Source organism: Haliaeetus leucocephalus, unplaced genomic scaffold (genome assembly GCF_000737465.1).
Source record: "Haliaeetus leucocephalus isolate CR32 unplaced genomic scaffold, Haliaeetus_leucocephalus-4.0 Scaffold181, whole genome shotgun sequence".
NCBI lineage: Eukaryota > Metazoa > Chordata > Aves > Accipitriformes > Accipitridae > Haliaeetus > Haliaeetus leucocephalus.
The window spans coordinates 184917-201181 of NW_010972617.1; the positions used below are offsets into that span (position 1 = coordinate 184917).

General features: G+C 43.0%; 1 protein-coding gene across 10 annotated transcripts in view; it reads right to left on the minus strand.

Annotated features, from left to right (window-relative positions):
• The window catches only part of JADE1 (jade family PHD finger 1), a 48592-nt gene that overhangs the window by 8577 nt on the left and 23750 nt on the right, over nucleotides 1-16265 (minus strand). For 8 of the 10 annotated variants that reach the window (XM_010564484.1, XM_010564489.1, XM_010564486.1 and 5 more), the window contains exons 4-9: nucleotides 14862-15019; nucleotides 10957-11144; nucleotides 7289-7500; nucleotides 5666-5833; nucleotides 4945-5061; nucleotides 743-1273 (exon numbers count right to left, since the gene is read on the minus strand). In XM_010564484.1, the coding sequence (XP_010562786.1) occupies nucleotides 743-1273; nucleotides 4945-5061; nucleotides 5666-5833; nucleotides 7289-7500; nucleotides 10957-11144; nucleotides 14862-15019 (1374 nt within the window). The remainder of the gene's footprint in view (nucleotides 1-742; nucleotides 1274-4944; nucleotides 5062-5665; nucleotides 5834-7288; nucleotides 7501-10956; nucleotides 11145-14861; nucleotides 15020-16265) is intronic. The other 2 variants (XM_010564491.1, XM_010564493.1) reach the window with 1 other exon arrangement.

The window sequence follows — 16265 nt, forward strand, 5'->3', positions numbered from 1 at the left end:
CTGACGCTGAGGTAGGACCTCTTGAGCCGGGTTCTGCACGTGGCCTATAAGAGCCATATGCTGTACGGATGTAAAAAACTAAAATAATTTCAGTACTCTTTCTTGTTCTAGCTTATCTTAAACTCTACTAGTTAACCCCTAAAAAAAAACAAAGGAAGGAATTCGGGTCCTTGCAGGATCAGATGTACTTAAAACACCAAACTGATCCTACAGAACTGTTCTTTAAACATTCAGAACCTAATTGAGTGGAATATCATGTGCCTCCTAAACCTTTTACAGAGACAGTCCAGTGAAATGTCCTCCTACTACACTGTGTCAATGAGAAACAGATCTGCTGCAGAGCAAGGTAAGCTCCATAATCTTTTCCTTCTTATGCACCAGGAAAGGAGCAGAGAAAGCCCTTAAAGGTTAAAAAAGCTCTAGCCAGGGGTTGCAGTACAGTCCACAGCCGTAAGTGTTACTCAGTAAAAAAGCATAAGCAGAAATACGACAATCCAGTTATAAGGAGAGTGGATACTACAAGCCAAGACCTGCTGGCCCTGTGAACTAACCCTCTACTTGAAGAGGGTAATTGGTGTGCTCTGCAGAAATTTAGTGTTAACCGTCTTTTCTGACAATAACAATGCTAAGATGCGGCATGGAGTGCCTGCACGCGAGAGCAGTAACTGAGAGCGTCGTTTGGAAAGGTGACTAATGAAGGCTAGCGCACCTCGCACAAGCGCGGGGCAGCGCAGTGGCTTACCCGCTCCAGATCCTGCCGGAGGTGTGTGAAGAGCTGCAGTCTTCTGAACAGAACATCCTGTTCCCGTTTAGCCAGATTGTCCTCTTCATCCTTCTTTGGGGTAATCAAAGGCTTATTGAAGTTGGCTTTTCTCTTCAGCTTCCAGTACTGGTAAAGGAATCCCACTGGCTCCTCAGGCAGCCGCAGCGCTTTAGCCACTTCCAAAGACTCAACAAATGTATAGAACTCATCCTCCAGCTGCTGGAGCTTCTGCTTGCGGAGGCTGACCCTGTGGGCCTCCTCCTGGTTTTGATCCATGCTGTGGAAAGGATCGATGTGGGCAGGAAGAGAGCTGTCCTGAATCCCGTTCCCGTTCTCCTGACCTGGACTTTCACTGAAAGTCTCATCATCCGTTTTCTTGGTGGAGCTGTGCTTGGGACAGTAAGACTTAAATTTCACCTCATCGTTCTCTGCCAGTATGGTCTTCATCTCCAAGCCACGGTCAAATGCACAGGTGACGTGAAAGGCTGTTCTGCAGTTCTTCACTGAACACTACAGAAATTAAATTAAAATTAATCAAATATAAATTTAAGAAGCCACACAACCTAAAACTGTTCAAGCAGCCAGGACTGCTTTGGAAGAACAACACTGTTATGGCGCTCTGCTTCTAAGCTGCATGTACTTTCCTGCTCTCTGTTAATTAGGTTTACGATTTAGTGCTTTCAGGCCAGGCAATGATCAAGTGGCCCAGTGGGGCAGGAATGGTTAACCCCTCCCTAGCCCAATCACGCTATTCAATAACCAGCAAATCCACAAGAGCAGCGTTCTTACCGTCTCCGGAGCCACTCACATAAGGCAGTGTTACACAAAGGAAAACGTTCCCCCTTTGACTGTGCCAGCATGAGAGAGAGGGAAAAACATCTTGGCGGCTCCAGGCCAGTCTGGTACTTTTAATTAAAAGTCTTTCCCAGCACCTGGACCCCGTGCTACCAAAAAGGCCTCCACCAAGGGGATTTTTTTTTTTTCCTGTTACCCCTATTTTATAATGTGAAATATTAAATCACTGTCAGTCACTACTTCACTGACTACAGCCTTCACCTGGGGGATGAGGAGAACAGGAAATTCAATTTTTTGTCATCTTTCTTCCCTCCCAGTGAACCCAGCCATCGTGGAGTGACAGGCGCTAGTTCAGCTGATTTAGCACTTCATTTCAATTACATGTAACTTTCTCTTGCAAAATGCTGTCATAGCTATTGCCAGCCGCAAACTGAAAGGTTTACATATATGTATGTATGTATGTACATGTGCACATGCATATATATGCTTTTGTGTCAACTCGCACCTCTGCCTCCAGTGAAAAGACATTAAAAGTGGAAATGAACATTAACTAGGAGGAAACAAAACTGTGCTTAACACAAGTCATCTAACCTTAAAGAGAAATGCATTGCACTAGGATGTTTGTACAGTACTATGTAAAGAAGCCAAATCTCTTTTCTCCTCCGGGTTTTCCTGCTCAGGTTGACTCGGCAGCCAGATGGCACATAAAGGTACAACAGAGTTTAAACTGCCGAAGTTTCAAATGAACATTCTTTAGTAAAATCAACATATAAAAGGAATTAAAAAATACCAAAGCATCTTTTGCGCTTTCTGCTCTTACTAGCGAACACAGCAAAAGCAGCCCAACTGGAACACCAAACAGTACAGGAGAGCACTTTAAGCCACGGTTTCCAGGCTGCTATTGTCTAGAACAATCACCTTGTAGCATGGCTAATATTTTATTGGGAGAAGAGGGGAAAGCCTGCCTCATCGGAAGGAAATCTGCTGAACCTGGGAGAATACGCACTCTCGTTTTTCCCAGCTTACTGCAGCTGCTCTCTGCCCAGCCTAACACGTACTTCCAGCTAATTGTTGTGCTCATCTCATAACATCTCTGGAGAATCAATCTCTCTCAGTTCATCCAGTTAACGCTACTTCCTTTCTATTGCAGTGGCTTTGTGTAATGTTCTTCTCTGCTGTATGAAATTTCACAACACCAATCTATGTATTTCTCACTGCTAGCTTTAATGATACCAAGATTTATACAACTCCTATAACATGTCAGGCAAAACTGTAATTTGTTTGTCTCTGCCCCATAATTTCAAATGTAGAACTGTCTGAAGTGGTAGCCATCGTGCCTACATGTCATCCTGTGTCGTCACTGGAAGGGGAGAGGTGGTATCAGAAGAAATATGGAAGGACACTCCCCTGCACACCAACATACATAAATACTCAAGTGTTCAACTTAACTTAAACTACTCTAAGTTAGCCCTCAGAACAGGTCTGGAGAATGGACAAAACAGTTTCAACTACGCAATAGTGGCCAAAAGGAAGGGGACAGCTCTGCAAGGAGGTATTACGATTGCAAATTTATATGCTGTGGACAGATTTATTTTCTCTACTTAACATTGACTATTTTATACATGCCTTAAATGGAAACGGACTGATAGGTTTCACTGGAACTACTGCTGCATTGCTGGTTTACAACTTTTTCTGGCAACCTCATCAAATGACTCAGAGCAGAGGAAAAAAGGAAATGGATAAAACCTAATTTTAAAAAAGTGCAGGACTTTAGAAATTTCTGTGTCTTACCATCATGGATCCTGTAACATTAGCCTAGCCACAAAATAGAAAGAGCTTTACTTCTTCAGACTCCTTACGAGACAGTAGTATCTCCCTATCTGTCTCAGGGAGCTTTCTGAGGATCATTTTGCTGAAGTATATGAAGCACACCTTGAAGGTGAAGAACATTACCACAACACTAAGCTATACTTTATTGTCTTTTTCTACACAATCACAACACGACTCCGAGTGGGTCACCTGTCCTTACTGTCATCATTTCTTCTCAAGTAAGCTAGATCAAAGTCTTGTCTCGTGTCTCAGGAAACCAAGTAATCTCCTCTTTCAAAAATCTGGGGCTTGGTAATGGGTTTTCTCAATCTCTCTAGATTTTAAAATTGTTCCTAAAATTATTATTTAACATTTCTGAGTGATTTTCCACTGTAAAGGATCTGCAAGTGCTTTACAGCTAGCAACCCAATATAAATATGCAGGTGAAACCACACTGCCCAGTCTGAAACACTCTGGTGCAGATCAATTCAGTTACTTAACAGCGACAATTCACAGGCTACGGTGAGGAAGGCTGAATCCAAATCCAACTGAAACTGCAGAGAGAATTTCCGAAGTATGCAATGAGACAAACTGGCACTGGCCCAAGAATGTGAGTTGTTGGTATGAAACAAATGGCTTCATAGTGCTAGCTTTATAGTTTAATTATTTATTGCATACGGAAATCATTCTTTCTGGAACTAGGAAGACTAGACATGCGTTTTGATTCTGCCCCGGCTTGCTGTTCCGGGCAGTCATCATCCCTGAGCTCAAGTGAGCACCAGAAGTCAGAACGGTAACGTGGCACTGCTGCTACAGCAATGTGAACTGGGCAACTCACACCCAGGAGGTTTTTTTCTCCTTAGAAACACTAAGAGCTCCAGAATCTACCCACAACCAACGGAGGAAATGGGGCTCATTTCTTCAGCTTGTGGCTTGCTTGAATCTCAGGGCAGACCAGTCAAACAATCTTTCTTTCCTACTGCTCAAAAAGCCTAATATTAAATGACCAGATATGCTCCTCAGCAACTTAAAAGCTGGACCAACAATAAAACAGTTACAGGAAAAATAGTTACAGCCAAAACAGTCCAATGTTAAGCAGTACCTAAAATTAGAAACTCAAAGCTACAACTAGCTTTATCATCAAAGTGAAGGTGTTCACTTCCACTGACTTCCCTGAGAGCTGGGCATGCTCAGCACCTTCAAAATTCAGGCTGTTACAGGAAATACTCAGCTCCCACTGAGGTATCCAACTTGTCTTAGAACTCGCTAAACAGGGACTAGCAGATAGGTTTCAGCACAGCAGCTTTCAGCTTTCAAGCTTCCTTTTGTATGTGGTACATCACAGAAATACAGGTTTTTTCCCTCTACTCAACAACATTTAAGTTTTATTTCAGTGTATTAATAAACATATCAGCGTATCTACAAATCAGGAATTCTTATGGGATGACCTGCCTAGAAGGCAAGAGCACACCAATACTCAAAAGCACTTTGTGTGCAATTAAGGCCACAGTAACGAACAGGAAATCAAAGGAAGTCTGACAAAACAAAACACACGGATATTTGTGCAATTAAATTACCTGTATAGAAGCTCCAACTTTTTCATTACAAAGGCTGCACACCAGTGCCCACCTACTGCTGGGAATGTGAGAAACCTTTGTGATGGGCTCCATTTTTTCTGGGCTTCCAATGCTCACCTAAGAGAAAAAAGGTTAAAAAATGCAGAGCGACTATTACACTGTTAACTGAAAAGGGAAACAATTTTACCAAAGAAATCAAATTCCTTGGGCACATATGCAAAATTAGCGTGTTCCAAGTTCCTCAGTTTATAAAGAACTAAAAAAATTAAAATTCCTTTTTTAAAAAATCAGTTCCTCACTGAATGAACAAAGCAGTTTCAAGGTGAAGCCCACCTTGTCATACAGGATGAATATTTTGATTATGAGAACCCACAGGAATTCTCACTGTCACATCCAAACCTTCCTGATTCACCTTTAAAGTTCTGTTTACAAAATATAACGGTACTTTGTGTGCTTGTTAAATGAGCTTTGCCCGCAGCAAAGGCCTAATTTTTTGAGGCCTAATTTTGGTTGACAAAGGCAATTACTTCCTTTACAGAAAAGGCTCCATCCTGCCAGACTTTGCATCTAATTGAAAATCTTTTATACCATCTTCCTAAGAAGTTCCACGTACATGCTACACTCATTGTAGCAACACACACTAGGTTGAACAGCGTTTTTGACAGATTTCTTCTCTCCCAGAATCACTGCAGCCCTGAACTCCCAGAGGGTCGGCACCTACCTCTGGAATCCACAGAGCACAACTAACGTGGACCCACTTGGTGCCACTGCGGGTCGGCTTCATGGCACCACCCTTCTTGGGACACAGCAAACACTTGGGCTGAACGCCAAGCGCGCAGGTCCTGCACAGCCAGCTGCCTTCCGGCACCTTCAGGATCCCGTAACAGGCCTGTGTTCCCATTTACAGAAAAGGGAAAGAAAACAAAGGAAACAACATGCATGAGCTGTTCACACGTAGCTTCTCGCAAGTCTCAAAATGTTCTTTATGGAATTCTTAACGCTATAGAAACATTAGCTTGTGGAGGATCTCAGGATGCTTTCATAAACTTAGCCAACCACTTTACCCATTCATTCCCCAAAAAGATCTTTCAGTGAAAGGAGCAGAAGTCATGACCGGCTGCTAGGCAAGAAAACACTGCCCACTTCAACTGGGGAAATGAAGAACATGTTTGCCAGCCCAAAGGGCAAGGGGACTCCTGACAGACAACCCTGCCAGCAGTGATCTAGGATGAAGTTCAGTATCAGAAAGGCTATACGTAACAGGAACTAGACTGTATCTAATTCAAAAGGCAAGAACCACAAATTAAAGAGCTCTGCTGTGCAATACTCAATGCTAATCCAAAGCACTGGGGTTTACTTCTTATTCAGAGGGAAAAGTGCAGAACAGCAACTAATTAAGACCACTTTTTTGGGGGGAGATTACGTCTTTAAGGAGACCTCTGTCCCAATTACTGTCAGTTTTACCCCTCTTAAGTTTCAGATTGGACGTGATCCAAGACTAAGGATAGAGAACCACTGCAGATCTAAAAACGCCACATCAGAGTATCTTGCAAGATAGCCATTTGTACCTTACAGCTGTCATAGGCATATTTCTTTATCATTAGTACAAATGCATTTAAGTAACACATGCAAGAAAATGCCACTCTTGCTCACCAGACACCACAGTTTTCCAAATACTGAATGACAAAGCAAACTTCTTAAAGCTGGGAGGGAAAGACAGCTGATAGGAAGTCATCTACTACAGTAAGAAGCATCCACAGAAGCAGATATGCTAAAATTCCGCTCTTTCATGGCAAGACGACTGACATCTTACCTGCCACAAAAAGGTGGTACGTAATAGTGCTTCATTAGCTCAGCTCAGGTCAGTAGGTCCTCCATTAAAATAAATTGACTATAATAAATCCTACTAGTGTCCCTAGCGATTGGCTGAAAGTTTTGTCCCCTCCCTGCTGAGCCAAAGTTGCTTATATTAGAGGTGTGTTAGCCCCAGCAGTGTGCAGAAAGAGGGGAAAAGAATATAGCAAAAGTAGTGGCCAGGTGAGAATGTACAACAATACACATGTGTATGTTTTGGAGAGGCAGTTCCTCACCTTGTAACTTCCTCCTCAGATAAGCAACACCATTTTTAACCCTCTTAGCGTGACATTTCTAGAATTACGTGTAACAATTCTTTTTCTCAATTACGTAATTTCTGAATTCATCCCACCTCTCAATGGTGAGCTCTGCACCAACTTAACAGATCAACGTCTGTCACTGGAAAAAATCCAATCTGTTATCTTTAATGGTTTGGAAAAGTTTCTGTCACCACACCTTCACCCCCCACGCTGTGCCCTGGCTGCCGTACCTGGTGCACGCAAATATTGCATTTGTCACAAAACACCATTTCATTGCCATCTTCTCCATCTGGAGACTGACAGACATCACAGACAACGTCTTCATCATATTCAATCCCAAGTCCTTCTTCCGTCTCAATAGCATGACTCATGTTGTCATAGCATCGTTGTTCAAACTCCTCTATGACCCTTTCCATCGTGTACTCATCCAGCTCAGGCATCCCTGGGAAACAAGAGTTGTTATTTATTTAAAGGAAACAGTGATAACCACCGCCACACCCAACTCCAGCTTCTTTTTTAACAGATGAGTAGATAGAACTGAGCCCCACACGTACACGTCATTCCTAGACAATCATGCCTATTCCAGCATGAACAAGGGAAACTGTGAAAAAAAAAAAAAGTTAGAGAAGTCTTATAATTGTATTAGACAAACAGAAGTGCAGTATCCAAATCAATCTTTCAAAATCCCGAGAAAAACTTTCATAAACTGGTTTTGGCTTCCTGGTCATATTCTCATTTTTCCTTCTGGGACAGCACTGTCTATGGCTTTTGCTTCTATTTTGCAACCCAGATGTTGAGTCTTTGGTGAAAGATTTGGGAGTGTTCTGAACCAAAAGTGATGGGGGCAGAGGGGAAAATCAATGACAAAACCTGCTAATGATACTTGTAACAAACTTGCAGTTTCTAACAACAGTTGTTGGGTTTTTACAAGTTCCAACGCAAATGGGTGCAACCCCAACTGAGGTCTCCATCAGACCCTGCTACACCAATGAATTAGTTTTAACAAGTGAAAAACACAGTTGTAATAAATGCAACATCAAATCTGGGACAATAAATAAATAAATACAACATCTAATCTGGGATTTGGTCTTTTCAAACAGCATCCATCAGAAAACTATTCATAACACCACAGCTACAGGCTGATTACATTATAGTTTTCTATATTTCTATCAATTCAAATTTGTTCATTATATTAAATTACCATTATAGACCTGAAAAAATATCTATCACAGAAGATCTAAAAAGAGCACGGTGCTTCCCCCTCTGGCTTCCATCTCTCACTTGCTCTGACAATGGCTGTAATACTTCCAAGTCGGTACTACGCCAACATTTACCACAAAATCATGCCACGCAAACACCAGTGAAACCAAGAAAGCTATGCTACTGCAAATAATAATTTTCCTTTTGCAAAGTCAGTTTAGCACAAGAATTGCCATATACTTAAATCACAACAATGAAGGGTACGCTTAGGATATCCCACTTTTGGTCTAATTCCCAATACCTAGTGTTTACTGTGACGTACAGAAGACGGCAACCTCATGATGTGTGCTTTAACAAGAAAATCTGCCTTTCGGCTCTCCCTGTGAATAACTGAGCCACAAATCCCACAAAACAAAGAAGGAAAAAACCTCTCTACCTCCCCCAGATCAGAAGACAAACACTCTACAAAAGTAATTCCAGCTTCCCTTACTGACAGGTAAATCCTTGCGGCAGAGATCAATGCATCCCATACCACCCAAACTGAGCAGCTGAAAGGTGGCAAGAGGGAACATCCAAAATTCTGCTGATGAACGACAGTGAATTTTGCCCTGCAGACCACAAATATTGCACCAGCAAAGCAGATGCTGGCAAGTTTTATACCAGTTTGCAACTAAATGCTAACCCCACGATTGCTATCACTTTATAAACAACCTTTAGAGATATGTCACTGGCTGTGCATTTATAAGGGTTAAAAAAAGTGAATCAAGGGGCTGCGGCTTCAGTTCAAATGTTTACATTCATTCTTTTAAAGACAGAATATACATTTTCAGTACCTGAAGCACTTCCAACAGATACCAAAGAAAACACAGGGAATTCATAGCTGCAGGGATACCATAAAGGAAGTGCTACAACTGCAGATCAGGAAGTATTTCACTTTTCAAATGCCCATTAATAGTATCTGCAGAGTGCAGTGTCTGATAGAGCACCCAGGTTCATGTTTCAAGACCCACAATGTACTGCCTGGTAGCGACAGGAGCATTTCCTTCCCTCTGTGTACAGCAAAACTGAGTGGATAAAGAATTAGAGCAAACAAACTACAACAAACTGCACCAAAACACAGCATGGAAGATCAGAACTGTGAAATTCTAGCTGTTCAGTGTTTCACATGCAACGTGTACTTTGAAGGTTACGTTGGTGTAGCAGAATGGCTGCCACAGGGCTTCATGCACAGGTACATATCTGCATGAGGAAGAGCCCCTCTTGTGCGTTTTATCGCTAATGCTGCTTACAACCCAGTATAACACTGTGGTAGCCCTCCTCTGGTTTTCACAAAAGACAGAGAGAGGGAATTATCTACACTGGATAGATGGGTATCAATTACAAATCATAAACAGTATTTTTAATTTTTCTTTGAAGAAAGCTAAGGGGACCTGGCTCAAGGCCAGGGCTTTGAGCAACCTCGTCTAGTGGAAGGTGTTCCTACCCATGACAGGGGGGTTGGAACCAGATGATCTTTAAGGTCCCTTCCAACCCAAACCATTCTATGATTCTGTGACTTGCTGCTGCTGTTTTCCTGAAGATAACTGGACAGGTAACCTAAACTCTTCAGTCATGAACTGTTCCGAAATCCTCTAAGCCCAACACTAAACCTGAGCAGGCCTGACTTGAGACCTGGAAAAAAGGCTTGGGTAAGAGACTGGGTCAAGGCTGGGTCATCTGTTTCTTCCATATGTGGGTTTAAAACAGAGAAACTTCTAAAGAGTTACAAATGGTCAGTTTGTGGTTTACCAGGTCTTGAGTCATGCCGTGTACAGACTACAGCCAGGTAAAACCCGTATGACTAAACTGTAACCCAAAGCAGGGAACAGCCACAATGCTAAAACAAAAATCAACAGTGTTCACCAACATGTCCAAACCTCTTCCATCTGGCACAGCATCTTTTCCCTTATCTAAACAATGTGGTTAAAATTTGTGCTGACTTACATCCGCTTCAATTCCAGTGAAATCCTCTCCTGAAGCACACACCTTACCAAAGAAATGTTACTGTTCATGCCCTGCTCCCCTGCCCCTTCCCACACACAATCCATTCTGTAGAAAAGGGAATAGTTGCTCCCCTTGTGACAGCTCCTCTTCCTGCTTCAGAACTGGAGCACACGGTCACAGTAAGTTTTGGGAGATTCCTCCAATAAATCACTGTGGGAATTCCTTACTGTCTCATTCCCTGCGCAATTCAGCTCACGTAGGTTCTCTAAACCTCATGTAACTTCTTCGCACTGAACATCACTAGCTAAAAAGATGATACGGATGTGTGATGCAGAGAGAAATAAATACGTGAAAAAAAAGGACTAACTGGAAAAACTACCTGAATGGTCTACCTGATGTTCTCTTCAAGGACCTTGACGACAAAATGGAAACTTTGTGACAATTCCCTTCTGAAATGGAAAGCAGCATAGAAAAAAGCCATGTGGCCAGATTCTGACCTGGTCTAAGCAGATACAACTCAGCAGTAATGAAAGCATATATCTTAGGGCTTAACCACATCAGGCCTGGTTTCCCGTGGCTACCCCAACTCATATGATTAATACCTCTTCATACATCTATCATTTTTTCCCCACTGCTGCCCTCCCTAAAATTATTCTTAAGATTGCCAGCTTTAAAAAAAAAAAAAGTAACAAAACCACAAGCACTTATTGCTCACCCATTTCTTTGAATTCTTCATTGGCAAGCTGCAACCATGCTACATCCACCTCATTGAGATCGTAGCGACACACGCTGTCTGCTAAGGTTCGAATGTCAACATAGCCCAGCTCTGGAGGCTCTGAACCTGATGAAACAATGTACTTCCTGGGACGTGTAAACGTGACAGCTTTCGTCTCGGACACAATCCTAAAACAAACAAGACAAGCAGACATCAGATATGCTGGGCTGCTGAGAGACTTGTTTCTAGAGAATCCAAAATGCCTCATTCTAAGTGACTAACAACCATCAGAGATCATCTAACCATCTAAGCAATCGTCTTGCACCAAGATGGGAAGAGAAAACAGTACAGTGCGCTTTCATAACAGACTGGCAGTACTGTAAGAAATTAATTGGAGTTGTCTAGAAACCCAATTTATTACCAGAATTCTAAATAAAATGAAAAGATTAGAGGATAGAGCTGTGCTTACTCTTACCTGAAATTCACACTTGTTTAAAGCTAGAGTAGGAACACTGTATTTATGTAGTGATGGCTGCCATATACACAGATGTTGAACTGTTTTAAGACTTTTTTTAAATCAATCTGTTTAACTACAATACCAAAATCAAGAAAGTTCAAGGAAAAAAAAGTAGTATTTCCTGCTACATTTGAAGTTTTTTTTCTCCCAGTATGTTTGATTTTTTTTCGTGTGTGTGTGTGCATGTGTGTGTAGCTACAGAATTGCCATCTTTGTGAAATTCAGGAGACCTTTCCACAGAGAATCAGTAATTTGCAACTACCTTTACCTTTGCTTACCCAAGCGGATCCAAACTCTGGCATCTTGGGTCTGCATTTGCTCTTTCACAATCACTAATGTCATGCTGGGCCAAGCGCAAATATTAATCAGCTGCTGCTGAAACTACCTTCTCTCTGGTTTTGAAGGCTCCGGTTGGCCAAAAACCAACTATGAAAGCATATTTCAGCTGCAAGCCAACTGAAATTTTGTTCAACCACAGGCATTGGTTCAGGAAACGGTGAAGTACCTACAGCACATAACTTGTTCTAGGTCAGATTCCTGCAATGCCACAACTTTGCAAAGCCAGGAGCTGGGGGCAAAAACCGCCCAATTCACAAAAGACAGCAGTCATTCTACCAGCAAGCTGGTGACTTGCCTGCAAACAGCAAGGTAACTGTCAGTCCACCTGCAGTGCGGTTCTCTCAGCAGGGGACAGTGCACCTTCTCTTAAGTTAACTGCACACACTGAAATTCAGTTTGGATGAAATGCACGTCACAACTAAACGCTGGTACCTCCAGGAATAACAGGCCACACTGCCAAATGACTGCCTCCTGCAGCACTAGTGTTGACGATTTTTTTGCACTCTAGTGCTACAAGGGAGGAGACAGCACCACTCCATGTGGACACAACTTTGTGCTGGGAATAGCCTAAGCTCCACAACAAGCAGGAGATTCTCCATCCTATTTTACCCCCATCTGAGGTCCAACACGTTAACTCCTCACCCTGTAAGAAGACCCTGATCTGCCACTACTGTATCTGCACACATAGGTCTCGGTAAACCCTCTACCTATTTCAGTCTCCTGCACAGACCTAAATCTTCCCCTCATCTAGCTTATTTCAGACAACAATCTGAGAAATAGTGGGCAAGAGCCAAATGCTGAATTTGGGGCTTCTGAGATGCAGAAGGGGACTGTGGAAAAATACAAATCTGAATGATCTTGCCAGCCTAACTGTACTGCTCAAACTGTTCCTGGTCATACTGTACAGACCACTACATCTCACAGAGAATTTACTTGAAACAGGGCACTGCTCTCCAAATCTTCTGTACCATAAATTCCTTCCCGAGTAGCCCTCCATGCAGAAATCATAACCTCTGGGCAGCACCCTGTACATGCTGTCTAAATACCACTGCAGTGGCACAGAAGAAATAAACACAGGTAGTTTGGCTTCAAAACAGACCACCTTCATCTCTTTATTTCTGTGATAGAAAGAAGTAAAAAAAGCAACACTTACTATGTACCAAAAAGCACATTCAACTGAATTATCCATCTGACTGCATGCTTTCACTAAATCACCACACAGACTTGCTCCTTTCCCCACCCCTCTGAACCTACTCTTGCTGCCCTGACCAGTCACTACAAGACCAAAATATTTTATTCTCTATTATGTACCTCAACAGCATCAGCTATCTGTACTGTATTTTGCTTCTGTTCCACACCAGCGACTATTTGACTGCTGCCGATTCAATTTACAGAACATCTCCCTCCCCTCCCAAAGTTAAGCACAGAACAGTTCCAGCGCTCCAGCACCACCACAGGGCTCCCCAAGTATTTTGTGAGGGAGCAAACAGGGTAATAATCAGGCATCAGAGGGCCTCTCTGACCAACAGGAACTCACCAGTAGGACTATACAAGACAGCTCAGCAACTAAAAAAAAAGTGGTGCCTCCTGAGCTGATACCCTCAACTGTGGGTGCCTTCTTTCCCCATCTCCTTTAGTATCTTAAGTATGGAGCAACATCTCTGTTGGCGATTGGCAGAGAAAAGCTCTCTAAGTGAGTACCTGGATCTGATGCAGCCACCAAACCACCTCCCTGTAAGATATGGGGTGGGGATCCCCCAGAAGGTCTCCCTCTGCTAAAGTCCACAGGTCTCCTGACTCTCCTGCAGCCTTGGGAGGTGCTTGAAAGACAAAGCAGTGAGGAGAAGACAATGTGAGCACACAGATACAATGCGTGTGCATTTATGCAGGGACTGGGTGAGGTCAGTGTGAAGCAGGCTACGAGCACTGCAGGGAAAAGATATGCTCCCATGTTCTAAACTGCACAGCAGAGAGGAAAATGCCAAGTTCTCCTTGGATCTCCCGGTCCAATCCTTCAGAAGGAGAAGGAAGGAAAGGGTTTACCTGATGTGTGGGTAAGTTCCTCATTGTACAGACCTAGTAGGGCTGCGCAGCCGCCTGCAGATTGGTGCACAGAACACAGAAAGCGCTAACAAACACTCCTGTAGTCCGCCTACTCCAAGGTTAAAGCTGGCAGATGCAGACCTAACAGAAGCAGTGTAGTGTCACCCAGAATTTTCTGCTATGTATCAGTTTGGGCTGTTCTGACCCCACCAGCACTGGTGGGTCATTTGGTAACGCCTTATGAGCCAGCCTGGACTTACTCAAAGAGATCTAGTATGATTAAATAGCAGTAATCCTTGTTCTTCTCACTTTCTCCAACTCCAATCCCAACTAAGCATAAAAGGGCTGCAACGCACTCCTGCCCTTACAACTGCACTGTTTAATTTGAGACAGAAAACAATATCTAAGTGTAACAAACAAGGTAAGGAAAATAAGGGTTTCCTGGATAAAAGCTAGACAATCTCACATTAATGTATTTTAGTTACATGGACATCTGGATGGTTCTTAAAGCAGCTGAAATGTTGTACAACAAACCATTTCCTAAGTTAGTAAATGAAACAACCAAAAAAATAACATGAAACCAAAATAAATGCTGTATTTTCTCTAGCCCTTAAATCTGGCTTGTCTTAACTGTTCCTTGAAAGGAACCTATGGCTTGGAACTAAACACAAGAAGCATCAGACAAAAGCTCTCCCAGCAATGCTGAATGAGGTCAAGTCTGGGCTGAAAAACAGAAGCTATTTTTAAGGTTCTGTCATCACACTCCATCCTAATTTAATGCCAAAACTTATTCTCTGACATTCGTATTTCACCACACAGGCAGAACAGGCCTGACTCTTGACCTCTCCGACCATTCAAAAAGCTGAGGCAGGTTGCTCTTCGTCTCCGAGAACCGAGAGCTTTCTAGCTAGACACTGCAGAATAAAGCTCAAGAAGCCAAGGCAATGTAGACATAAGGTGCTAGCATAAACGTATGTGTATTTGTTTACATTCCTCCAAACTATACCTGGCTACTGGTTCTGGGATGGTCCCTGGGCTAACTGGCACCTGAACTCCCTTTTCCCACTCCTGCCTCCAGGGGTCTGCCAGCACATAGTATTCATCAGGGTTCAGCTGGAAGGAGTCATGTAACTTCATGGCAGTGATCAGGTCCGTTCTGAACACCTGCAAAGAGAGTGACCAAGAGAGAAAAATAGAGACACTGACATTTGATATTTACACTCTATGATTCACAGCTTCAGGGTAACCATGGAGCACAGTGTGTAACAAGGTCACTGTATCAACAATGAACTAACCCAGCCCACTGCAGGACCGATGTTTAGCTTCATTGCAGGGAAAGGGGTGGCTGAGGGTGCAAATACTGACAGAATGACTCCCAGGTAACTCCACTACAAGCCCTGGCACTCCCCCCTGCACTACAGACATAATGCTAAAAGGTGCTACCCGCTTTTACCTCTGTCTTGGCTGCAATAAAAGCTGCAGGAGCTTTTAGTCTTAAAACAGCAGCACAAGGAAGACTCATTTTTGCTCCAAGGTTTTTTGGTTGGTTTTTTTTGGTTGGTTTTTTGTGGTTTTTTTTAATTATTGGAGCTCTGACTAATCCAAAGACATTCTACAAATTCCCTGTGGTAGAAATCAAGGCGTGACTTTACCATGACCAACCGCAAGAGGAAATTCTAAGGAGATGACTCTTTGTGCAAGTATTTAAAATAATAACCCAAAAGATCAAATAAAATAAGACCCAAACTGGAATTCTGGTGGCAGCTCCCTGTTCAGTACAGGTGCTTGTTATTCAATCAGCTACAGACACCTCCGCATCACAGCTGTAATTTTACCTTGCCTTTGTAAAGGCATCCACCTCTAAAATGAGCAGGATGTTTGGCAAGTTTTGGGTTAGCAGCCATGAACAAGCAGCGATGCTGTCTTCAACAAGCCATAGAATGAAATAAAAAGGGATTCACTCTTGTAGCGGGCATGCTGTGGTACTGTTGTGGCAGCTTCAGCCTGGTTGGCCACTGCCTATCAACACTGCGGAAAGCAAAGGGTGCTATCACAGACATCAGAACTACAAGCCTGCACTTGTTTACGTGTCTTCCAGCTCTCCCCACGCTGCTCTCCCTGTAAGGCAAGGCTGCTGCAGACTACAGCAACTGCACTCACCCCCACAACTACAAATTTTTAACTACTCAATGCCACGTTCAAAAGAAAGGGTTAAAAAGCAACCAGGTGACAGAAAATAAGCACCACCAGGACAAGAAGAAGATAGGTAACGTCTTAAGAGAAGTTTCCCTGCAGACTTCTCAGTTTGTGGTGGACATCCACCCAGACCCACATCGCACAGTTACAAAGGAAAAGACGGATTACCAGGGCTGTGCTCCTACATTCTCTTATTGGGCTGCTAAGGGGGGGG